General features: G+C 41.4%; 1 protein-coding gene across 2 annotated transcripts in view; it reads left to right on the top strand.

Moving 5' to 3' along the window:
* The first annotated feature begins 10,484 nt into the window (after positions 1–10,484).
* The window catches only part of tfap2b (transcription factor AP-2 beta), a 72,902-nt gene continuing 55,761 nt past the window's right edge, over positions 10,485–27,625 (top strand). The window contains exons 1-3 of one of the 2 annotated variants that reach the window (XM_059983098.1): positions 10,485–11,279; positions 16,377–16,826; positions 26,378–26,438. In XM_059983098.1, the coding sequence (XP_059839081.1) occupies positions 11,199–11,279; positions 16,377–16,826; positions 26,378–26,438 (592 nt within the window). In that variant the 5' untranslated portion in view covers positions 10,485–11,198. Of the gene's footprint in view, positions 11,280–14,633; positions 14,962–16,376; positions 16,827–26,377; positions 26,439–27,625 lie in introns of those variants that run through there. The other variant, XM_059983099.1, reaches the window with a different exon arrangement.

Below are 27,625 nucleotides of genomic sequence, written 5' to 3'. Positions count from 1 at the left end.
AGAATGTGAACTATCTCCTCAAGGTACTTGGTGACGGGCCTCACTGTTTCTGTCCTTGCACTCCACCTGCTTTCAGACTCCGACTTAACAACCATAGGCACGGTGTTATTGAGTTTTTCCCAGTGCTGTGTTGAATGAGAGAAAAACACGTAGAAAGCTTCGATGGTTCCAAAAAATGTGACCATCATTGTATCCTGCTTGGCTGCATGTACACCCACCAAGTTGAGTGAGTGATGGTCGCAATTCACAAACACTGCCAGGTTGTTTTTCTCAAATTCTCTGATGAACACCACTTCTGTGTCCAGCCATCACAGCAGCGTTGTCATAGCACTGTGTCTGACAATATTGTAGCTCCATTTTGTCCTTTTCTAGCTGTTTCAAGATGTCTTCAACCAAGCTCTCAGCGTCCTTCTGGCTTATCTTGATAAAGCCAAGGAAGGACTCTCTAACACGGACTGTTTTCCCCTCAAAATCAACTTCCACATACCTCACTACTTCTGACATCTGCTCACGGTGTGCCTGAACAGGAGTTGAGTCAAACATGAGACCATAGTACTTGGCTTTAGGAATGCTTCTCAATAAACTCTGGCAAACAGTGGATGCCATCATGTGGATGAATTCATTCTGGACACCCGGTGCAAGATGAGATGTGGATCCAGGATGACTTTACAAATGAGCGAGGTGTTCTTTTATGACAGGGTCAAAGATGGCCAGTAGTTTCAGTAAGCCAAGGAAATTTCTCACGTTCGAGACATCATCTAGCTGAAGTGACTCCCTGTGTTATCGCAAAGCCAGGTTCTGAGTCGCAAGGAATTTTATGCAGTGAAGGATTCTCGTCAAGATATCACGCCACTTCTGCTTTTCCTTCTCAATCTGTGACCGAAGTACCACGCCAATAACTCCTCTGTTTCCAGCTAAATTTCATTCCATTTCTTTCCACTGTGTGAAGCATTACCGATGATTCTTGGCATTTTCATGAACACTAATCCTTTCAGGTGCTTTCCACTGGTTGAATCCATTTTCCCACTCCAATGAGGATTGATAGTCTGACCGGGAATAGAGTAGACAACAGATCCAAAGTTCAGACATTTTAGAAGGGGAACAGACCAGCCATGAGCGAGTCACTTCCTCACCACGACCATTTCCCAATTTCCTCTTGAACCAAGTTTTGTTCATTGAGCAGTTATTTGTTGGTAGGAAAGGCCCTCCCTCTTCTGGAAATACTTTAAACCCAGCTTTATTATTTCTGTTCTCAACGCATCAGGCAGAATTGCTTTTCCAGTATTCTTGTCGAATTTCAGAAGTCCAATGTCATGCTGTTCAATCACTTCTGGTATGACGGTCCGAGGCTGTTTGACACCATCCAGTTCACTAGGTTCAGTGTCATCAGGTAAAATCTCGTCAATAAATTCAACATCACCACCACCACCATCATCACCTTCCCCTCCTGTCATGTCCACATTCTCTGTGGCAGCCTCACTCTTAACCTCGTCATACTTGGATTTATCTGACTTGACTTCCTCCTCGGCTTGTGATGCATTTGTACTTGATCCACCTTCAGATTCTAACAAACTTGTAGCAGGTGCAGGCGACTCCATGGAACGTGTCGAACTGCTTGTTCTGAGCTTTTCAAAGAAGGGCATGAAGAACTTGCTCGACTTCTTGGCTTCCTCCGTCTCCAACTTTCGTCTCTTCTGTCCTTCAGTTCCACTTTCCTCCTTCTTTGTGAAGAAACGTTTCATGGTCTTCGTACACCATGCTCGGAAATAAGGCCATCCAAGTGCTTCTCACCCATGATAATCAAAGACAGATCATACATCTGAAGAAAATTCTTTTTTCACTATCTGAGGATGGCTTCTCTGACTTTAATAGAAACTGCTCAGTGGCGCCCCCCACCCTTCAAGTGGCACCCAGGGCACGTGCCATACTTCAGAATGCCACTGATCATGCCTGACAAATCTGTTGGAATTCTTGAAGAAATAATAAGCAGGATATACAAAGGAGATCAGTTGATGCTGTGTACTTGAATATTCAGATGGCTGTTGACAAGATTCAAAGTTCAAATTAAAATATATTATCAGAGTTAATACATGTCACCACGTACAACCCTGAGTTTCTTTTTTCTGTGGGTATACTTAGCAAATCCATAGAACAGTAACTGTAAACAGGATCAATGGACAACTAATGAGCAATTGCAGATACCAATAAATAGCAATAAATGAAGCACATGAAATAACAAGATGAAAGATTCCTTAAATTAGTATAGTTATCCCCTTTTGTTCAAGAGCTTAATAGTTGAGGGGTAGTAACTGTTTATGAACCTGGTGGTGTGAGTCCTGAAGCACTTGTACCTTCTATTTGATGGCAGCAGTGAGAAAAGTGCATGGCCTGGGTGGTGAAGATCTTTGATGATGGATGCTGCTTTTTTTCAGAAATGTTTCATGTAGATGTGCTCAATGGTTGGAAGGGTTTTACCCATGATGTACTGAACCATATCCATTGCCTTTTGTAGGATGTTCCACTCAAAGGCATTGGTGTTCCCATTCCAGGCCATAACGCAGCCAGTCCGCACACTTTCCACCATATATCTATAAAAGTTTGCCAAGGTTTTTGATGACATGCTGTATCTCTTATAGACTCCTAAGGAAATAGAGGTGCTGTCATGCTTTCTTCACAATTATATTTATGTGATTGGTCCAGGACAGGTCCTCTGAGATAGTGACACCCAAGAATTTAAAGTTACTGACCCTCTCCACCTCTGATCCTCCGATGATTACTGGCTTCCTTCTCCTGAAGTCTACAATCAGTTCCTTGGTCTTATTGACATTGAGTGAGAGGTTGTTCTTATTACACCACTCAACCAAATTTTCAGTCTCCCTCCTGTATGCTGATTCATCAGCCCCTTTGATACAGCCCACAACGGTGGTGTTATCAGCAAACTTGTATATGGTGTTGGAGCTGCACTTAGCCACACAGTCACAGGGGTAAATGAGTTGAGCAGGGGGCTAAGCACACATCCCTGCAGTGCTCCTGTCCTGGTGGAGATTGTGGAGGAGATGTTTTTGCCGATCTGAGCTGACTGGAGTCTGCAAGTGAGGAAATCCAGGATCCAATTGCACAAGGTGGTATTGAGACCCAGGTCTTAGAGTTTACTGATTTGTTTTAAGGGGATGATGGCATTAAATGCTGAGCTGTAATCAATAAAGAACATCCTGATGTACGCATCTTTGCTGTCCAGATGTTCCCAAGTTATGAAAAGAGCTAATGTGTTATAGAGCTGTTGCTTCAGAAGGCTGATCGGAGTGGATCAAAGTCGCCACTCAAAACAGAAACCGATATGCTTCAACTCCAGCCTCTTAAAACATTTCATCACTGTGGATGTAAGTGCTACTGCGTGATAAACGCCACACATGAGGCTGCTTAACAAGATACAAGCCCATGATGTTACAGGAAAGATTCGAGCATTGGAAAAGCAGTGGCTGATTGGCAGGAAGCAAAGAGTGGCAACAAAGGGAACCTTTTCTGACCGGCTGCCAGTGACTGGTGGTATTTCACAGAGATCCGTGTTGGGACCGATTCTTCTTACATTATATGTCAATGACTCGGATGATGGAATTGATGGCTTTGTTGAAGCAGCTAGTTTTTAAGAATTAGAGAGGCCACAGAAGGACAGGCAGATTAGGAGAATGGACAGATGGAATACAGTGGTAGGAAGTGTATAATCATGCACTTTGGTACGAGAAATGAAAGGGTTGACTATTTTCTAAACGGAGAGAAAATACAAAAAAAACTTGAGGTGCAAAGTAACTTGGGAGTCCTTGTGCAGGGTTCCCTGAAGGTTAATTGGCAAGTTGAGTCAGTGGTGAGGAAGGCAAATGTGATGTTAACATTCATTTCAAGAGGACGGGAATATAAAAGCAAGGATGGAATATTGAGACTTTATAAAGGACTGGTGAAGCCTCATTTTAAGTATTGTGAGCAGCTTTGGGCCCCTAATCTCAGAAAGGATGTGCTGAAATTGGAGAGGTTCATGAAATTCAAAGAAGGTTCATGAAAATGATTCCAGTATTGAATGGTTTGTCATATGAAGAGTGTTTGATGGCTTTCGGCCTGTATTCACTAGAATTCAGAAGAATGAGGGGTGATTTAATTGAAACCTGTCGAATGGCAAAAGGCCTTGTTAGAGTGGATGTGGCAAGGATGTTTCCAATGGTGAGAGAGTCTAAGACCAGAGGATATTACTTCTGAATAGAGGGGCATCCTTTTAGAATGGAGATGAGAAGTACACAGTCAGCTGTGGAGACCAGGTCTTTACGTATATTTAGGGAAGAGGTTGATAGATTCTTGATTCATCGGGGCATGAAGGGATACAGGGAGAAGGCAAGAGATTGGGTCTAATTGGATCAATCGGGATGAAATAGCACAGCAGACTCGATGGGCCAAATGCTCTAATTTTGCTCCTACATCTTATGACCATATGGAAACCTACAGAATGTGGAAAGGCCTCGATAGAGCGGATGTGGAGAGGACATTTCCTATTGTGGGGGAGTCCAAGACCAGAGAACACAGCCTCAGAGCAGAGGGGCATTCTTTATGAATGATGATGAGGAATGGTGGATCTGTGGAATTTGTTGACACAGATGACCGTGGAGGCCAGGTCATTGGGTATATTTAGGGCAGAGTTTGATAGGTTCTTGTTTAGTCAGGCATGAAGGTTTACAGGGAGAAGGCAGGAGACTGGGATGTGAGGGAACTGGGTCTGCACGATGAGCTGCCGAAGCAGGCTCAATGGGCCAAATGGCCTATTTCTGCTCCTATACCTTATGGTCTTATCATCCAATTGTAAAATTCACTGAGATGGTAAATCTGTCTGTCTGCTGTTTTTAGTTTCCTGTCGAACTTTCAGAAATGTTTAAAGAGAGATCCACGTTATAATGGGACAGCAGATCCACGTGCGCCTCCCTATGTCTCCAATCAGATCCATACCATCTCGGTAAAACTTGTCCCCGCTATGTCAAAGATGCTGCATAAACGCAGTTACTGCTTATTTCCTTGGCTCTTCATAATTAAGCATTAACTGTGAAGGTTCAATTTGCACTGATTACATTGCACATTATAATGCAAGCATGAAAAGAAAATGACGTCGACTGCAACACTTTAGCAGCTCTGAGCTGACCTCAATGGCCGGCCCTGAACTAAACAGATACTCACACTTTCTGTTTAGTGCCGTCTATCATTCTCCAGCTGAAGTCTCCTTGTAACAATACAATTTACAACTGTGCCAGACAGAGAAAAACGCGTGGCTTTTAATTTGTTCGATTATGCTAAGACTAATGAGTTAGCTAAATTTATTGTGAGATTCAGAGTCGAGTTTTATAATATGCGTACGAACATTTCGTCTTGTACTTCTCCAGCGGCTCCACGCGATGGCACTATTGTGCATAAATTTGCGCACTAGTGCATCGTCCTCGTTAAAGTTTCAGTTCATCTCTCGCAGATAAAATGCTGGGGGAACTCAGCGAGTCGGGCAGCGTCTATGGAGAGGAATAAACAGTCGACGTTTCGGACTGGGACCCTTCATCAGGGCGTGTGTGTGAGTGTGTGTGTGTGAGTGTGTGTGTGTGTGAGAGAGAGAGAGAGAAAGAGAGAGAGAGAGAGAGAGAGAGAGAGAGAGAGAGAGAGAGAGAGAGAGAGAGAAAGTATGTGTTGCTGTGCTTTCCAGCAGCTGCGAAATCTGGTGCTCATTTTATCTATGCAATTTAGTTGTAAATGTGGACGCAAAATACAAAGGCAACTAAATGCTGTTGCAAAATTCAAATAACAATGGATGAATTAAGAAGGTGTTAGTCGCACATCGTTATTGGGAACAAAAGATTTTGTCTAACATTTGCATTATCTTTAAAATGTTTCGAAAAGAAAGTTTATATGTCATCGGAATGATACAATTGTAAATATTGTGTGGGGTGTCCGGGAAGGGGTAGCACCTCTGGTGAAGGGGGTTTGTCATGTCCATTCTGGGGTAGCTCACTCACCTTTGGTCCCTACCGGACACTCAACTCGCACCTGCGGCTCCAAGTAGCTGTTTGCACGCGACAGCGGCCGCACCGCGGGGCACCACTCCGACAGGTGGGCTGAACCAGGTGAGGGTAGCCGGCGCGCCTCATACCCCGGTGAGACATGGACATGTCTGTCGGAGAATGCGACGTCAGCTCCGGGGGACTGGACCGACGAGGTCGACAGTGAGATCCAACTCACCGTTGAAGGTGGTTCCGTGGAGAGCGAAGTGAGGGGACCAGGGACAGAAGTCGTGGCCATCAACTCCAGCCGAAGAAACCTCCAGTTGTGACCACTGGAGCCGGACTTCCGAGGTCGAGAGAGTGGAACAACCCCAATACAACCGCTTTTACACTAAAAAAAAAGCTCTCCTGCACCGGTCCTCTGTCTTCATTGGGTACAACCGACACGACTTGGTTCCCTAAGTGCCGTTAGGCCGCCTGCACGCGACCAGTTCCACCTAGCCTAATCGACTACATAAAGCCTCCAGACACAATTCAAACGAACTTTTTTTCCCAGACCAGATTTTAAGGCGTGATATTCGCAAGAGTTTACCGCCGAAAGACTGATTGACACAATCGTTGACACTGGATATCGAACTTAAATAACAATTTGTCTGTGTATTTGGTCGGCTGTGGTATCATCCGTTCGAAAGACGACCAGACTCCAGATGAGTACAACATTATTGCAGTTCAATAGTTACTCAAATCCAGAATCAGAACCAGGTTTAATGTCACTGGCAGAGGTCCTGAAATTTGTTTTGCAGCAACAGTACATTGCAATATTTAATAATAAAAGAAAGACATATATAAACTTTTACATACACTGTATATATACGTACAGTATATATACAGTATGTATATGTGTGTATATAAATACATTTACACACACATACACATATACAGTATATATAAAATAAGTAGTGCAAAAAAGTGAGTTAGTGTTCGTGGGATCATTGTCCGTTTAGAAATCTGAAGGCGGAGGGTAAGAAGCTTTTCCAAAAACGCTGTACTGGTGTCATCAGGCTCCTGTAACTCCTCCTCGATGTTAGCAATGAGAACAGGCCTCGTCCTGGGTGGTGGGGGTCCTTAATGCCGGAAGCGCCGCCTTTCTGGGGCATCCTTATTGGTATCGCTGGGTAATTATCCCCATTTATGTACGGAGGCTACTTATGCTGAACCCCTTGTTTAAACACACACCGGAAACGCACTACAACTTCGTCAATAGTTTCACGGGTCTATGGAAATGACGCTTCGGGCCGAGACCCTTTTATCAGACTGAAAAGGCAAGGGTGAAGATTCCAGAATGAAAAGGTGGCCGTGATCCCCCCCTCCTGATGAAGGGTCTCGGCCCGAAACGTCGACTGTTTACTCATTTCCATAGATGCTGCCTGACCTGCAGAGTTCCTCCAGCATTGTGTGTGTGTGTTGCTCTGGATTTCCAGCATCCGCAGAATCGCGTGTTTAATATCTCCCCGGGGTTCATGAAATAATTTAAGGTGAACGGCTCAGATCCTCCCACTAAGAATAGCAAATGAAGTAGGAAAGTATCGAATTATATTCAAACTTGCATTTCTAACAGTTTTATTTATTGTCCCAAGGGGGTGAAAGAAGTGAAATTTCTTTAACAGAGAACAGCATTACTTCCAGCTCCCGATAGAGGGCAGACCAACTACATATAATATATAATGGTCCACTGTCGGATCATTGCAAAGTCTAAAGCTTACTTTCCATCGCGCTGCGTCGTTCCCACGATAACAAACTTTATTTTGCTGCGGCAATAATAGTAACTCTTCAGAATTATGAGGAGTTCAGAAAGGAGAGGAGCGATAAAAATAGGCTACCTTATCGAGAAGACTCCTAAAAAAATTATTTAGGTTAAAAAAAAATTGGAATGCACCAGTTTATTTGAACAATCAGCCGGACGAATACAACTCATACCAATAATTAGGAAAATAATATACATTGTTAATATCCATTGCTTGTCATACATCTATAAGCTCTATTTTCAAACTTTAATGAAAATTCAAAGCTCAAAATAAATGTATTATCAAAATACATATATGTCACCGCATACTATCGTGAGATTAATTTTCTCGCGGGCATACACAGTAAACACAAATAAACATAAAATAATAATAATAAACAAATATTGAGAATATGAGATGAAGACTCCTTGAAAGTGAGTCCATAGGTTGTGGGGACAGTTCGCTGATGGGGCAAGTGAAGTTGAGTGAAGTTATCCCCACCATTTCAAGAGCTTGATGCTTAAGGGGTAGTAACTTAAGGGGCAGTAAGGGGTAGTAAGGGGTAGTTCCCGAATCTGATGCTAACGTGTTACTTAAAATTTGTAATTATATATATTTTAAAAAGAACAACAAGAAACTTATGATGTCTCAGTCCCTGTTAAATTTCTTTCAGGCAGGATCTGGAGTTAGAATTACCTTGTTTTCGTATATTCGATGTCCGACGTTGCAAGAAAGCGTACAGTACCTGTTCTTGGTATTATTGATGCGGGCAATAGCTTGGTTGCTTCCATAATAACGTGCAATTCGATTTAAACGCTCTTTTGTGAGGAAAGATCAGCTGATAGAAACAGCTGTTTGGTTTATTGATGGAGCTGTGGAAACGGGCATAACCCCGGGCCTCGCACACCCTCTCCGTTCCCAGTAAAATCATATCATCATTAAATGATCGCAAACCAGCCGTGACCAATCAATCAAAGCGAGTTTCGATACATTTTGTTTTTAACTTGCGAATTAGCTTTGGTAATTGCGTTTCTTTTGCTAAATTTGTCGCGTGTGAAACTTGTTTCATTTTCCGTTCAGAATAAAGAATCGTTCTATAAGAATCCATCACGTGTATCTCCTCACCCACAGTAACGCATGTTATCAGAATCAGGTTTAATATCACTGACATAGGTCGTGAAAGTCATTGTTTTGCGGTAAGTTGCAATATATAATTTTTAAAAACTATATGTTACAAAGAAGAAATATATTTCATCAACAGATCGGACGAATACAACTCATACCAATAATTAGGAAAACTATTTATAGTTGTTTCTATCCATTGCTAGTCAGATATTTATAAATGTATTATCAACCTTTAATCGGATTTCAAATTTCAAAGTAAATTTATTATCAAAGTACAGATATGCCATCATATGAAGATCGAAAACAGATTAAATAAGTAATGCGAAAAAGAGGAGAAAAAATTAGTGAGGTAGTGTACAGTACAAGGGTTCATTGTCCCTTCAGAAATCTGATGGCGGAGGGGAAGAAGCTGTTCCTGAATCACTGAGTGTGTGTCTTCAGGCTTCTGTGTACCTCGCCCCTGATGGTAGCAATGAGAGGAGGGCATGTCCTGGATGATAGTGTTCGTCGATCTCTCCCTATTTACAGTTCCCTAAAGGAAAGGCAGCATAGGAACGCTTATGGTTTGCAATTTTAAGAATACTTGCTGCGTAGTTTTACGCGCATTTTCTATCCACTCGTGGGCATCTGTCTCTTATTCTCACTCATCTATCCGGACATCCTCCAGCGGATGATTCATATCTCAGTTTTAAAAAAGAGTAAGCGCTATTTACCTCGCACCCATTCTGTGCAGAATGACGCAAAATAACCTGCAGTATAATTGTTCCGCTCAACTTTTAATTAGTGTTATTTTCTGGCCAGCAGTAAACATGCTATAAAAAAAAAATAAACAAGGCTGCAAAACGCTGAGATTTAGGGTTGCAGCTCATGTGACATTAAAGTTTCGGAAAGTCGGTTTCAGGCTGGGTATAGAGGAAGCATTGAAATCGGCCCATATTAATTCGCATTATTTTGCCAACTTCTCTCTCAAAACAGCAAGCACGAAGTTCACTTTTACGGGCTGGTGTGACTGCATGTTTCTGTTTAGAAGCCACGATCGGTGACGGCGCCTGTTAAAAGCGACAGAGATGATTCATTCAGAATCAGAATCAGGTTTAATATCACTGACCTATGTCGTGAAATTTGTTCTTTTGCGGCAGCGGTACATTGCAATGCATTATGATAAAACTAGACCGTGCAATAAGAAATATTTAATCTATATAATCAGATAAGCAGCGCTCAAACGGCAAAAAATAGAGGTGATGATCGTGGGTTCACTTTCCATTGAAAATCGGATGGCTGATTGGAAGAAGCTATTCCGAAAGCGCTGTGTGTCTTTAGGGCTCCTGAACCCCCTGTTCTCAATTTAGCATCAATTGGATATTTGATAAAGCCAGCTTTTGAAAAGAAAACTTATTCCAGGTCGTTAGCAGCATGGACATTTGATTAGGAAGCTGTGATGGACGTGTGCTGGATGAAGTGGAGGTGGGGGGGGGGGGGGTCAAATCTGTTACCTACTTAGACAATCTATTTATGTATTTATTAACTAACAAAATGATTGATAGGCTACGGCTCCAAGAATGTAAAGTCATACAATTGATTCAACTCCTCACATACACGAGTGCTGTTGCCGGTATCTCTTTATGTTTCAAATAGTGGTGTTTAACTTTCTTTGGTGGTACAATCTACCAAACAATTGGGTCGAACGAAAGAACTAAATCATTCAATGTACTCCAATTGTAAGTTTTGCCGAGATGGTGTGCATCCAATGGGAGAGATAGATTGATGGGGGAGGCAGGCGGGGGAGTGCCCTCCCATTACACCGTGCACGCATATATTCTATCTCTAAATGTTTCAGAAAGGTAGACATATATATAGATAGGAAACTAAAACGGCAGACAGACAGATTTTATGTTTTGCATCACATATAGACGGGGCTGTAAATCCGCCGCATTGATGGGATTTTCATTAGAACTAAATCCCTGTTCTATAGTTTATTATTTAGGATTAGAACTGAACTTTAAATGTTACTGTTGAGTTAGTAAATGTGCCGGAGTAGTGCAGGGGTAGAACTGCTGCCATTTCAGGGGGCTACGGCGATTCGCGTCGGCTTCAGCTCTTCTTTCCCTTGGTGAAGTCTATCAGTGGAGAGAGGGGGAAAGAGGGGGACAGAGGACAGTGGAAGAGGGAACGAGGGAGAGACAGAGAGGAGAGGGAGAGAGAGAGAGAGAGGAGAGGGAGAGAGAGAGAGAGAGAGAGAGAGAGAGAAAGCGGACAGCTGCTCTTCACATGAATGCACTCATCTTGTAAAGACCAGACTGCAAACATGCTCTGGAAACTCGTGGAAAACGTCAAATACGAAGACATCTACGAGGTGAGCAAACAAGGAAAACGTTTGTGTTTTATAACGGAGCGAATTCATCGGGTGTAAGAGCCTGGTCTTTCCTGGGTGTTCGAGTTTCTGCGTTCGACATACGAAGCACTTAACGTCAGATTTGTGTCTTTCTGAAATATCCGATTCACGCCTGCTAACCAAAATAATTTCTGACTTTACTCTATCGTCCCCCTTCCTTTCCAGTCCCGATGAAGGGTCTCGGCCCGAAACGTCGACTGTTTATTCTTCTCCATAAGATGCTGCCTGACCTACTGAGTTCCTCCAGCATTCTGTGTGCGTTGTTCTGGATGTTGCTTTCCAGCCAATATTGGAGAACACGTCCTGCATGTGTTGAGTCCTGTTTCTGACTGGACAATTGCAGCTTTGTTGTGGGGTTTTCGTTAAGGTGGCGAGTTCCTAACACCTATTTAGTTTAGCGCGACTGCATTGCTTCTGGAAAGACAATTTCAAATCGGTGGTGACGTTCCGGTGCCGAGCCGTTGTTATAATGTAATTGCGCCGACACTGTAAAGGGTATTTTTAGATACAGTTCATGCCGGTGAAGTGAGACGTTGTCAGGCTAGGAATTGCGAGGGGTCACATTCAGTAAGCGGGTAATTCGAGAAGCCGGTTAATGTTTTTAAAAGTTGTAGTTCACATGTTTTCGCATCGGCGGAAAGAATTGGAGGGAAACGGTGTGCATAGAGTAGAGTAGGCGTACAGGAGGAAGAAGAGAGACTGAAGTCTGCTGTGCTTAGAACCAGCAGTCCAAAGATTGCCGTTGTGAAAAAGGAACGAGAAAAGGTCATTGGTTTTAAACAGAGCTGGCACTGACTGAAAGTTAACGCAAATAGCACGCGTTTGGGAAAAGATTTTATAATATGTTCCCGGAGCGGTCTGTTGAATTAAACGAACAGGATAACAATACATAAAGAGGCCAGAAAATGGCTTATAGAGGCTGATGAATTACTGCCAACGTTCCGCTTTCAGACCCTTTTAGATCGGCCCGGCGGGTAGCCGCCCTCTATCGAGCCGCAAATGTCTCCGCTCTCAAGGCACTCGCCAGGCTAATTATCAAACGAACGCTGACAAAATCCAAAGCATTTGTTTCAGAATTACAATGCAAGAAATCATAAATCAGTTTAACTTCATCGCTTATTCCCCAATTCTATCCCTTCTTCAAAAGGTTCCGCCAGCTTCTGGGTAGAATCTTTGAAGGTCTGGTTTAATTTCAATCTGTCGTGGACACGGAACTGTTTCACTTTCGTGGTTTCTTATAAACAAGCATACAAAAGACCATTGGCAAATGCGTAATTTTATATGCAAACGTTTTAATTATCAAGGGCATGTGAAGCTAAGACCATATTTCCTGATTTGTTTAACGCCGTATACTTAAAATGTCGAAATTATTTAATGATTCATGCATAATTAGATTGCCAAATGCATTTAAGCAGTTTAGCCTTGAACGTAATCTAACACTTTTATCATCAGCTATAATTTAATTTATTTTAAATAACAGTTATTTTTTGACCTAGCTTTTCGTGCTGGCAAAGATAAGCTATCGACTAACTTCCCCGAATTCGGTTAAAATATAGAATCCATTCGTGGCTTTGGTTGCTTTGAAACACCAAGTTAAAATTCAGATTAAAACTTCGCCATTTGTCCGACATGCACAACGCCAGTGGTCAGAGACTGAACGCCGGTTAATCTGGACGCTCACCGAGGTTCACTCAGACTCAGTATCAGTGAACCTTCCGAACTTTTTTTTTTGTTACGGCTGTTATTCGAACTCGCTGGTTTTGGAAGGACTGGCCGAGGCAACTGATGTCCTATGAAGGGGCTGAGTTTCTAATCAAAACGAGCGGACAATCCAGTCCAACGGGTTCGACAATAACCCGGAACAAGTAGCGCGCTGCATCACGCCCCCCCCCCCCAACACACACACACACACACACACACACACACACACACACACACACACACACACACACACACACACACACACACACACACACACACACACACACACACATACACAATTAACCCTCCCCCACCCCCACCACCCCGTTTGCTTGCATCAGTTCTGCAAACTTCAAGGCTCTTTGCAGAAACCCTCGTAAATGTTTTACAGCTGGCGGCAGAAAAGGAAGACTTTATTAAAAATAAGTTAGGGAGCGCGAGGACTAGATCTGTAACGCCTCCGATAACAAAGAAAGCTTTTGGCGGTAGATTCTTCCAGAGAAACAATTTGCAGAATGCCTGACGTCTTCCACTCACGCGTTGGTTGTGAATCTTCTACATTCCGTGCAGATGATCCTATATTTACAACACGGACTATTGGTTTTTTTTTAGTAAAGAGATCAGATGCAGGCAATTTAGTATCACCATCCTTATGGTCTCTCAAGCTAGGAAAGGTTTGTTTTCTTTTAACCTGTTTCAGTGCATAATTTTCTTGGCAGTGCCACGTGACGTGTCTTGTGAAATATTCAAGATGCGAAAGGTAGTTTAAGTGAATCTCTGGTAAGATCAACTTCATGTTGTCAAAGCGACAAGGTGGTTTCGATCTTATCAGGGCTGAAAATCCCGAATGCTACACGTTTGACTTTAACAAGTGACTTTATATATATATATATATATGAGATAACAACATTATGCAGTCTGCGTTTCCCTCCGTGATATCCGATGTGCGGCACAGTATCCTGGCTTCTTTCCTCCCTCATTTCCAGTCGTGAGAATGGTCTCGGATCGAAACATCGACTGTTTATTCCCCTCCATAGATACTGCCTGATCTGCTGAGTTCCTCCAGCATTTTGAATGCGTGGCTCCCGATCAGAAGCGCTCCGTCGGAGAGAAGTGCACTTGTTTCTGGCCCCATCGATGCTGAAAACGAAATTCTTCCGGTATAAGTTACGTAACCAGGACGTTGTAAAAACTGCGCTGTTACTTGTTCGCCTTTGTAGAGTGCGTGTAAAAAAAAACCTAATTTTCGCAAGGCGAATGGCTAAAGAAGGCATATACGTGCAGCCTCCCTGAAAGGTTGGACTGTGTTGAAAAGGTCGCTGGGCTCTCAGAGTTTCAAACGAAGCTGAACAGAGGGTCCTGTTTCTTTAAGATAGCCCACTTGCCGGATCTGACTGGACTACTTAACTGCGCTCCTTCAGATGCCTGGCTAAATTTCGGCAAAACTTTGTTCTCCCCTCCCCCCCCCCCAAAAAAAGTCTGGCCACGGTGTCACTAGTAACACCCACCACCACCACAACCTCCCCCACCCTCTCCCCCTTCCCCACCCCTTGCCTGATTACATCTGGTAATTCTCGTCTGAATGAACGTCATTTACAATAGTCGGGGAGCTCTGGCTGGCTGCTTCACGCTCGATTTGCCACTATTCTTCCTTTAAGTATTCGTGTAATATTAATAGTCATGAATATGAATTATTATGAGGCGGCTTAGAGTGGCAGAGAGGGATGTGAATAGTCAGCATCTTGTCTTGGAGAGGGGAACACTGGTCGTGAAGCCGGACTTCAAAAATCCACAGCGTTCGCCCCATTTTTGAGCAATTTTGATGGCTATAGCGTTGGAGGTACTTCGGGCAATCGGGCGTCTCTTCCTGCACTCTCTCTTCTCTGCTGACGGTCCGTGATCAGATTTACCACAGATGTTGGTCCACACTTACACGGCTATGGTGAGTCGGATCAGAGCTCGGCACATCCCCATTCCGCCCCAAACGCCGGTGGCTTTGTAATTCACTCCGTAATTGGAGGCTCCCTCTCTCCTCTTTGCATTGTTTATCTGATCGGGTTTAAATGGACGCGTCACTTAGCCGAAACTTTCAACCGCGCTTCATCGCTTTTGGCGAGTTGAGGTTCAGTTTTGGAGAAATATGTTATTAAGTGTGCTCGGCATTCGACTCCCAGACCTGGCTGTTTACTTCTGTTCTAATCGAGGCGATTGCTAAATATAACCCCCATTATTCGCCATCGCTGATTTTCGTAAGTTCGCTTTTCCTTCCCACAACGCCTTAATTTGTTACTATTTTTAACATTTCCAGCGTGTTAAAATCCACCGTATTTATTTCTCTCTGAAGTTACGTGTGGAACATGTGTGGGGGGGGGGGGAGGGAGAGGTGTTGTTAGTGTATTGGGGTTGTGACGAACCTCCATTTCACATTGTTTCATATTAATCGTGATAACGTTTTGAGGGTATTATACTCCCATCCATTAACCCCTGTATGGGTTATCCAAGCGGCGCCTCGCTACAACGCACGACTTTATCATATTTATACTTAGAGATTTGTTTTGGATGTGATGTGATAAATCCCGTCAAACTCGGTTTCCTTATATTAAATGCACAATTCCAATTGAACATAAGAAGTGACATCTAAAATTGCAGGTATCATATTAAGAAATTACTTAAAAGCCTGTTAAATCTTCAAGATTAGTTTCTTCCCCGTGTTACTGTTTACATTTTTCGTTGTTACCACTTTTAACATTTTAATGCGTTTCCAAGTGCCCTGTTCAGTTTGGCTCTAGAACGTCCAAAGTTCAAACTATATTTATTGGCAAAGTACATATATGTCACCATACACAACCCTGAGATTCGTTTTCTTGCAGGCATTCACAGTAAATACAAAGAAACGGAATAAAATGAAAAAATAACAAAATACAGCCAAAGATGCCTACATTGTTAATAAATTTATCCTTTCTAAAACAATTAGGGAATCTTTCCTTCTTCTTAAGCCAATCGTCCCGACCGGGGTAGAGGCCGACGACTGCACTCGCCGGAGTCCTCTGTCCGGGTCCAATCTTTCAGGAACCTCCTGCTTTCCCAGGGATCAGCTCTTTGGAACTTCAATGGGCGTTTCTGTAGCTCTGGGTTTTTACGGGATGGGGTTGCTAACCTCATACCCAGACCTCCTCCTTTTGCAGCCGGGCTTGGGACCGTCTATGGCGGAATTAATTAGACAATATTTAAGGGTTTTTTTTTCCTGTTGGATCATATATTGCGCCGTTTTACACTTTATATTTTGTTTTTGGTGCACAGGGAATGCATCATAAATTCACAATGTTTGGACTAAGCCCTGCCATTTCTTTTTCACAGGACCGACACGATGGAGTTAACAGTCACAGTTCGAGGCTGTCCCAACTCGGGTCCGTCTCCCAGGGACACTATTCAACCGCTCCGCCGCTTTCTCACACCCCGACGTCGGACTTTCAACCGCCATACTTCCCTCCTCCGTACCAACCTCTCCCGTACCACCAGAGCCAGGATCCTTACACGCACGTCAACGACCCTTACTCCCTGAACGCTCTGCACCAACCTCAGCAGCATCCCTGGCAACAAAGGCAGCGGCAAGACGTGGGTGCCGAGCCCAGTCTACTACACCAGCCCCGGGTCTTGCCCCAGATCACAGGGCTGGACCCTCGCCGGGATTACCCCGGGGTGCGGCGGCCAGACGTGCTTGTCCACTCCGCTCATGGACTGGAGTCGGGGATGGGAGATAGTCTGTCTCTGCACGGTATCAGCCACCAAGGCATGGAAGACATCCAGGTGAGTGTCCTCATATTGAAACGGGATTCTAACGCAAATACAGCTTTGAACGTCGCCTTTATTGCAAAGTTGCAGAGCCATTTATCTCGATAGTAATGTGATATTTGTCATGCAATATTACAGCAATAGGTCAAATATTTTGTCATCTTTGATTTGCAACATTCTGTAGGAAGAATCAGAATTCCAATATATCAACTTATATTGTGTTTAGGTACAAGCATTGTAACAATGGGCCGGTCTAAGATTCCTTAAGAGTTTGTTTTATCTGAACGAGAGATTAATTGTTACAACTTGTTTCTTCGATATTTGCGATATAATCTAATTCTTAGTTCTGTGGGAAGATGGTCCACTTAGCTTGGTATAAGTTGCAGATTATCATTTTATCTTTTGGCAGCCTACAGAGAGAATACGTATCTTGAACCAAGGAATGGCTGGGGGGGAGATCTAAGATTATAAGAGAGGCATTGACTGAGTAGACAGACAGCACCTTTTTCCAAGGGTTGCAATGCCCAATACCAGAGGGCATGCATTTAAGGTGAAAGGGGGTAATTTCAAAGGAGAAGCAGGGGGCAAGTTATTTTACACAGAGAGTGCCGGGTGCCTGGAATGCGCTGCCTGGGGTGGTGTTAGAGGCAGATGGGTACATTAGGGACCTCAAAAGGACGTTAAGATAGTCACATGAATGCGTGGAAAATGGCAGGATATGGGCACTGTGTAGGCAGAAGGGATTAGTTGAGTTGGCCATTTGATCACTAATTCATTTGGATTGGCACAATGTTGTGGGCCGAAGGACCTGCTCCTGTGCTGTACAGTTCTATGTTCTGTTAGCATAGAACCTGATTCTTGTTAAATAAATACTCTGTCGGCCACAAAAGCGCTTATCAAAACTACCCCCCAGAGAGGAAATCATATTGGATAATAATGAGTGATGGTGCTTTCTAACATTATCTTCTGATGTGTGTGAAACGATTTAGTGCATCCAATCCATTTCAATTGCTATCTCCATTTATTTTAGTGAATCAATTTCATAGATAAATAAATGTAATAAAATCGTCGTTCTACAATTAGATGAGATGAGATCAGATGCAGGTTTCGAGACTGTGTGAAATTAGAAAACTTCACAAGTTGTGCCGTCACCGGTGAGGTGTGGAAAGGACCACACAAAGTAAGAACTACTGGATTTTCTCCAGATTAAAAGTAATTAAGGGGTGCATTCGGGGGACGGCAACGCACGGTTGTTGTAAGAATAATCTTATGATGTATTTGATAGATGTTACTTCATCGGCAATATTCTATACGCTTGCATAAATGTGTAGTCTGGGAATTATGGAAAGTATGTAAATTAGCAGTTAGAAAATTACTAAGTTGAAAATCAGTACATATTCCATGAAAACCTGCTTATTAAACTAGTGTCCTGTAACTGTGGCGTGTGTGCTCGGTGAATTGTTTGTTTGCGTGTGAGTGGTTCCCAGGCATTGGGGATAGCTTCAGACGTTATTGGTGAACCTGGATTGAAACATACCGTTACTGTAGAAACAAATGGAGACTGTGCTTTTCCTAATTCATTTAAGGAAACCCATTTCAAAGCAATACATAGTTTTGGAGGGAAAAGTACAATCTCTCAAACAAATATGGCCGCTGTAGTCTGCAACTCTGCGTTCTCTAAACGATTGTCTACATGCCGCCTCGCATCATTCAGGCGAATTTAATAATGAGGAGGACTGAGCACATTGAATTATTAATTTGGAGTTAATAAGTGTTAGTTTAAATACCTCTGTGAATCATGTCTGTTGACCAACGACAGTTTACAAATCGCAGTTGCATCGTACGGACCTCTGAATTCGCTTGGATGTTCAGCTTTTAGGGTCACTTTCATATTAGATCATAGTTTATCTGTTGAGTTAATGGCCTGGACTTGTGATTAAATGTTGCAGATTTCAATCCCAGGGTAACTCGGTAAATAAGTTTTCCTTTCTTTTGAAGGAAGTTAATTTATTTCAGTCAATTAGATTGCAAATGATCGAAATATAAAACATTATTTTACCGAGTGTTTCAATCTACTTATCGGCATCAGCCTTAACCACGGTCTTGTAGCCGGCACTTGGGATTTTATTCCTAATTTCATTCAATAGTTTATAAACTGAAACGGCAAAATTAACTCTACTGAATGCTGCGCTGATTTATGCAAAAATATTATTGCTTCCAAATGTTCACAGGGGACAAATTCCGGGTCGTTTTGGACATCTGTCCTTCCATAGCTCATTCGCTTGGTAGTTGCTACCGCCTGGACAAATGGGGCGATGCGGTAGATTTATTGATAGCCGCAAAGATCCACTTTTCATGTTGCTGTCTCCTCCGTGAAATGTTTTGTACGCGTGCTTGACAATGCTTTTCAGCGGGGGGAGCTACATAACAGCAACCCAGGCTTAGACCGAGCCCCTTTAAGCACAGAAACAGACTATCATTTAAACGTGCGTTTATTTATTCGTCCACTGCTGTTGTGACAAGCATGAGTGTTTTGTCATAGTTATAATTATTTCTGCAAATTTTAAATTATACCTACAAGATGAGGCAGCGTTCACGTCTCAATATCCTTTCTATAGTTCGAATATGTTTTGCGATTCCCCTTCATGACTAAGGGCGTCAGCCATAAATGTAATTGGATAATGCCACGGTGATACTGTATAAATATTTATCATCAACATTTTAATGCGATTCCTTTTGAATCTAAGATGATATTCAGTTGTATATGCACTGAGTTTTCGGAGAACTAGTAATATAATTCAGTATAGATGCCAAAATCGATTTATCTCTTGAATATATAATTTCAGTAAAAAATATATTCGGTATTCCAGAAGCGATTCGTGAGATTGTACCCAGCCTGAACAGAGCGGCAGTTCCCATTTTATATGTTCACTTGAATTAAATATTGGTTCTAATGTCCAAAATTGTTCGGAAATGAACATATTACAGACAATTGCCTTAACAGTCCAACTGCTAGAAGGAACCAACTGTAATAACTTCCTCGTTGAAACGTTAACTCTATTTCCTGGAGTGTACTTTGTTGTAAAATCTAACGGATAAAAAGATGGAAAAAAAACGGCCTGTAAAAAAATAAGAGAAGGTCCTTTTATTATTTATGAGAATTATATGCTTCTTAACACTCTCAAACGCGAGATTCGATCGTCCTCATTGAATTGAGATAGTTAGGTTCCCGAACCACGCCACGCTTCGTGTTTTGCACACAAAGCTATGAATAAAAAAAAACCAGAGGGGTTTCACAGAAAACGCGATGCATTTTGAAATATCGTTTGGTTTACCATTACCTAAATCACAGCAAGTAGAACGGAAATATAGTGGGTAATTATAGGGGCTAATTGTGGATAATGTCAGCACAAAAATACCACGGTGCAGCTGATAGCGGCAGGAATGCCTCTTAACAGAAAGCTTTAGATTGTTTAAGCGTACCGTTTCTTTTTTAAAGTGTAGGCAGCTACTCAGAGAACTAAAACAAGGAAATATCATAGAGTATTTACACAATTTACACTGCCCTACTTCAATTTTTCCCTGAGCTACTTTCTGGATTTTGACAAAATTAAGCTGAAAACATCTACGAAGTGACAGCTGCAAAATGAGATTTCTTTTTAAAATATGTTTAGTTCGGCACAAATGTTCAATAAATTAATCGTACTTCTAATTGGCCCATTCATTTCGATTTAGATTTCACTTTAATAATATTTGACGATGCATCGTAAATCCGAGCTAATATCATTTAACATATTAATAATACGCGAGTCATATTGAACGTTTAGCGACATAACGAGAGAGTATTTATTAACACATTGAAGCAGTATAATCGATGGCTTTTAAATGATTGTAGAAAATATTTCCATCTGATGCGTTAGAAGCACAGGTATGATGTTTATTGTGAGTGTTTTCCCTTAAATTATTTGTATTTGATTAACCTAAATATCATTTGTCATTAAAGTGTAAAATTGGAACAATGGAAATGGGAAATCCGACGAGATTATTGTGACTGACTAGCTAGGCTTTTAAAAACGAAAGGACGTTTTCATGACTGTTTCGAAGCTTTCTATGGCCAGTGAAATGCTTCAGTCTTTTGTTTCTTTGCATGCATTCAAAATTCGGATTTCAAAAATATGTTCACTGTTAAACAGTTTACCTGTCTGAAGCATTATATTCTTCAAACCAACAGCCCTCACGTCACCCCTCCCTCTCCACTGCACCACAGATTCGCCACTACATACCCACCCCCGTTACCACCTTCCACACACACACACAGACATAACACACACACACGCACATACGCACCACACATACACTCTCCCACACTCATACATACACAGAATCACACTTATATTTCTCCTTCTCTCCCACACACACACACACACACACATACACACATACAGACATACACACACACACGTATATACATACAAACCACACATACACTCTCCCCTCTCTACTTCTCTCTCTCTCCCTCACACACACAGACACACATACATACACGTATACGTACAAACCACACCTACACTCTCCACTCTCTATTTATCACACACACACACACACACACACACACACACACACACACACACACACACACACACACACACACACACACACACACACCCCTCCCCAGACGATACAATCTACTTCATTGGTTCCTGTCCGCTGAAATTATCAAAACATTAAATTAAATTCAATTTCTCGTCATTTCGCTGCATTTCACACGTGAAAAATAAACGGGGTGTTAATCAAGAGAATAATGACAAATTGCTCCTTAGCCATCCTTGAACCAAACTGAGCCGTGGTGTTTATGTGACAGAGTTTATGTGGGTTACTGAATAACATCAAAACATATTTTCTATTATCACGGCATGATGAATGTAGGAAAGAAAATATGGAGGAAATACTTTGCGGCCCTCTAATCTTTGAGTCTTGAGGAAAGTTATGCAGACTCCGTGATTTTTTTTAAACCGGATACAATGGCTGTTTTGATTTCCGTCACTCTTTGTGGCGGGAAGTATGCCAAGTGAAAGGAATGACGAAATATAACCCCCTCCGTGAAAGTCAAATGTGCAAACATCAGTGTTTTGTAAATTAAAAATTGGATCACAGATCAAAGATGAAGGGTGTCACCGTTTGTTGACAGAGTTAAGATATTTAGGTTACTACGATTTTATCCCAGATACTTGTAACTCCTTCAAACCCTGGATTATTTGGTTAATTGAAAATGAAAACAACACTAAAATCTGTCAGAATTAATCATAATTCGGCGAATAGATTTTTTTACCCAGGAGGAGAAAGGGGAGCTTAGTGATTGATGGTTACGTGGTTCATTTACGATGATCCCTAACGATGCATTTCGGCCTTAAGATCAACTCCGTTCTAATTCAGCAGAGGGTCTTTTTCAATAATCATCCTTTTCCTTATAGCACCAGACGTTTATTGGCAGGGATGAATGTATTTTTTTCAATGGCAAATTCGGAATTTGCCCCACGTTTAATATCACTGGTATATGTCGTGAGATTTGTTGTTTTGCGGCAACAGTACATTGTAATACATAATAAAAAGCTAAAATGATCCATAAAATATATAAATTATATTTAAAAAGTAGTGCAAAGAGAGGACAAAAATAGCGAGGCCGTGTTCCTTCTCTATTCAGAATTCTAATGGAAAGAAGCTGTTGCTGAAACGTTGAGTGAGTGTCTTCAGGCTCCTGGACCTCTACCCCCCTCCTTGAAGGTAGCAGCGAGAAGAGGGCATGTCCTCGGTAATGGGGGTCTTGAAAATGATAGATGCCGCTTTTTTGAAGACTATAAGTATTGTTGTGATCTTAAAATTGCTAGTAGGATAGTATGGACAGATTAGCACAATAACAATCATTGGGGTGAGCGCCAGTTTCATATATATACACATAAATGAACTTTGATCTATGAGGTTCTTTCATTGGGCACAGCCAGCGGACGGGATCGCATTGTCCCCCTACGGTCTGAGACAGTTCATTGAATCATTTCCTTGCCCCATTTTTACACGCCCACAAACAATATTGACTCCACGCTGCTGTTAAAATAATACAACGCGTTTCTAAGAGGATTCACGCCACGACGAAGAATGTATATTACAAATCCACTATGGCCTAAAAAGACGTAGATACACCTCTTCATTGCATGCTGGCGCGGGAAGTGTAACTCCCGCGACACTCGCGTAATATCTGCCGGGATGTGACCCGGGTTGGTAAGCTTTGCCAAACCTTTTTATCTGCACTGGTTCTCGTTTACATGAAAATAGCCGGTTTAAGTATGAGACCCAGAGTTGTTTTTTTTTAACAACAATGACTCTTTTCTTGTGTCACCTGTGGACTACACAAATAAATAACTTTTTGCAACCCGGTAGGCCAATAACAAACAGATGTCCTAAATTTCCGAAGAGAGATTTTAAATCATCGTTTAATAGTAATAATAAATATAATAATAATTTTGGTACCATCCCAAAGTCACTACACAATAGCACTGAACTATTAGGCCGACACGGCAATATCTCTGTAAATTTCCAGAGAGCCGCAATACTAAACACCACAAGAATAGTCGGAAAGTTGCTAGCAATTGAGAAATGAGCGTGCTTGGCTATGCCTGAAGCTCAAGTTTTACCAGCTTGAACTAAGAAAAAAAATACGCAAAATAATGATAATAACTTGTTCAAAGTTCAAAGTGCTTTGCAATGGGATTAAAGTGTAAACATGAAAATAAAAGACAAAATTATGTTAATTATGAACTAGGTTAATCAAAAGCTTTTGAGATGGCGTTTAAAAGTGTGAACAGAGTTTCCATCCCTTATAACTTTAGACATTGAGTTCCACAGTTTTGCAGCGTAGTTCAACAACGCTGATCTGCCAGTTATCTTTTAAGAGAGATTGTTTAAAATTGAATGTGTGAAGACACTCGTACATGTCGTACGAGAAGTATAGTAGGATATTGCGAGACTTCCTTTCCTTCTGCCACACCCACAAAGCGGCTATTGACGACCTTGTTTCTGAATCGAATATACATCAGAGACTGGCTATTTGTAGATGCAAGATACTAACGCACCAGCGAGGAATTCGGCCGCTTCGGCTGCAACGATTCGATCCTAGCTCGTTTAATTGGAAAGCGCGTAATTTGAAATGTAGAGAGGGCGCCGCTGCAGTCACGGCGTAAAAAAAGAAGAGCAAACAATAAAACTTGGGCGAAATTCAAGGGGGATACGTTGAGTAAACTGTTTGTAAACGTGCACGCGTTTCCTTTCGCAATTTGTTAAAAATCCCGCTGTTCGCAACCCTTTAAAGCAAAGAGTCTGGTAATTAAAAGTGTGAGTTAGTTGTTCCCTCATTTCCGCGTGCATTTCTAATTAAATCTTTATGATACTCTCTGTGACTATTAACTGCCAACATGCTGTGTGAATATCCTCTACAAAAACCCAGCAGGCGGTGATAATTAGGTAGAAAATCAAAGAAGACCTTTCTCATTAGCTACACAAACTTCTCCTGAATATTTCGCTGATCTAAAGCTCATCTCAAAACATTTTTTTCTAAAATTATTGCCCGAAGGAAATATGCGCATCTTAAGTGATAAAATATTATTGATTGAATGCATGCACGGTAATTCACTGTTCAATCTATAAAACGCTAACGTTAATGACTCGAGCTAGGTTGAATTCGATGGCGTGATATTTCTTTTCACGTTATGTGCTATCATGCTATTGCCCGTCGTCTATAAGAGATAACAGCACGTGTCTGGGGGACACGTGGATATTGCCACGCTCTATTAATGTTGTTCGGTCAAGTACATAATAGTACCTATGCACTGGGCTTAACTGTGTGCTGGAAATCAAATACTATCTAAAATATTGTTTCTGGTTATGTTTGCAGTTTAGATATTAGAAACCCTGGAGCAAGCGTGACCACAACCGTTTGGTCTTTGTAAATTGTCCGGTGGTTAGGCTGGGGTTAACTCGGGGGGTTGCTGGGCAGTGGGGCATCGAAGGACCGGAAAAACCTCTTCCGTGTTGTATCTCTCAAACAATAAATGATTTTTCCTGGTTATGTTTGCTGATTAGATATTAAAGATCTTACCTAGACCAAGTATAACCGCAGCATATTTTTGAATGGTTCAGCAAGGGGATTTCACTATTACAGAGAAAGTTATTAAAAGAGAATCTTTGTGGGAAGTTTGAAAATGTCAGCAAAATGGCAAGGCAGGGCTTTCCTAAAATATCTCAACACTTTCGTGAGGAACTAAATCTTCTCCCCACGTTGCTAAACTCCTGTGTATGTTGCTTGTTTTCTTAAGATGATGACAGGTGAAGGAAATTATCAATCTGGGCTTCTATTTGTAGACAATCGTGGGAGCTGAAGTTGTTCTTTATTCCCGCAAAGCAAGCCCGGAATACGTTCCAAAATTCCTATCCATGTAAAACCTTGGATTTTTAAAAAAAAAGCAATTATATGACGCATCTATGATTATCTAAAGGGCCTACAAGAGTTAAATGCTCGGAGGGTTACATATTACTTATTTTGTTTAACCAATGTAGATGTAAATAACCAAAACAGAAACAAAGCTAATCATTTAAGAAATAATCGTGCGTGTCGTATGGTATTAACCGTCTGACGCTAAGGGTCAGATTATCACACGCATCTGAACACAAGAAGACATAATAGGCTCTAGCAGTTGCACGATCACGATTTAATTAAAGATGTGGCAAGATTCTGTCTGCCTTGTTCTAAATGGGTCAATATAGCATAAAGTCATTTCCAGACTCGAGTCTCTAGATGAGTGAATTTCTGCAGAAACTAATTCAAAGCAAGGATACGAGTGCTTTACTCCACATGATCTACTTAGCGTTCATTGTCTAATAAATGTTCTACTAATTTGTGCTCCTGTTGAACTAAACCGAAAATATCATACATCTCCCATCATATATTTACTTCAATACTGAATTAACATTTTAATTGGTTACTCGTTTAGTTAATAATATTTGCGCCGGTAAAATGGCGGTCTGTTTACTAATGACACTATTATATAATTGCATAAACTGGGATATATATCTGCCTCGTATCTCATGCGCTATTATATTGAGCACGTACGGTGAAAATATGCATCTTTGTATCATACATGAAATATATAGGTGATATTACATACACATTTACAAAGTTACATATAACGATAAATGTGCCTTCGGGAAGATTTTTTAAATTCGATTACATAGCTGTACGTTTTAAACAAATATATGTTTTTGCTCCCGCGTTTGTTCTCCGCCATGACAAAAAAAAGGCAGTCAGGTCCCAGATGTTAGACAGCTTATTTTTTGATAATATGTAATTTTGGCGAATTTGATTTCCTCTGGTAATTCCTTCTTAGAATAATAAACCCTCAAACAGGTAATATAAATGGAAATAACAGATAGTCGATTTCGGTTCGGCTTGATTTATATACATGACTGTTTAATATCAAGTCAATTTGAATAGTGATATGACCTTTTTTATATATTAACAGGCTTTGGATGACACGGCTACGACTGGCATGAGTTTATTGGACCAATCCGTCATTAAAAAGGGTATGGAATATAAAAACGAATTAAAATGCATGGTTAAGTTGTTCCGTCTACGTTGTGTATTCCCCTAACTATGTACAATGAACCTTCTTTGCTATATGCGTGTAACCTTATATCGACACTGTCTATTGAAGTCATTGATTTCAGAACCATTGCAGCAGGAGCACTTTTTAGACTGGCTAATTGTATCTATGTTTATTGATTTAGAAAAAAAAGAGAACGCTCACGTCCTGATTTGCCAAAAACGAAATACTGACTTTCTTTAGTACACATAATATCAGTTCATTTTTTTCCCCCTGCTGGGGCCGGGGTGGTGTGGCACAAGCAGACACCGTAGCTAGTTGCTTCAGGGTACCAGAGAACAATGTACTGATGTGCTCATGTCTCGCCCTTGCACGATTTTAAGCCCAAGATTTTTTTTAACCATTATATTACCAATAAATGAAGCCGGTATTTCACGGATATCCAATCAATATGATGTTTCATTCAATTTTAACTCAAATGCTGCATCTATTTTTAAGGAGGAATTGAGATTAGGTAGCCAATGTGACATTTCTAAATTTTTGAGGAAGGTTTCTTAATGAGCCAACACTTAGCTGTGTACGGATATTATAATAATGTTCTCAGTTCAAAGTAAATTTATTACCAAAGTACATATATGTCACCATATACAACCCTGAGATTCACTTAGCTGTGGGCAATCACCGTAAATACAAGAAACACAATAGAATCAATGAAAGTCACACAAGACCGACAAACTGTGCAAATACAAAAAGAAAGAGAAAATATAATAACAATAAACAAATAAGTAATAAGTGTGGAGAACATGAGATGAAAAGTCCTTAAAGTGAGTTGTGGGAACAGATCAGTGATGGGGCAAGTGAAGTTGTGTGAAGTTATGAACGTTGGTCAGGAATTTTATAATTAATCTACAAAACCGAAACGGCGATTTAAAACGTTTATGGTAAAATCGTTTCAGTAACAAGTTCACATTATGAAGTACCTTCGGTTTAGAAGTGAAATCTGTAAACAAAGGTTTGGTTTGACTGATGGATGTATTGGCGGCTGGACGGTTAGATCGGCGGAAGGCTAAGTAAGAGCAACACTTCCTATTGGAGGAATAGGCAGCAGAGTGGAGAAGGGGAGCGTCCATTCGTCTTGATTATCTTAGTTTCCATCAGTAATCGCCC

This window comes from Hypanus sabinus, chromosome 10, assembly GCF_030144855.1.
Source record: "Hypanus sabinus isolate sHypSab1 chromosome 10, sHypSab1.hap1, whole genome shotgun sequence".
Classification (NCBI taxonomy): Eukaryota; Metazoa; Chordata; class Chondrichthyes; order Myliobatiformes; family Dasyatidae; genus Hypanus; species Hypanus sabinus.
Note: the sequence above shows the minus strand (reverse complement) of the source record. Positions and strands in the feature narration are given on the sequence as shown.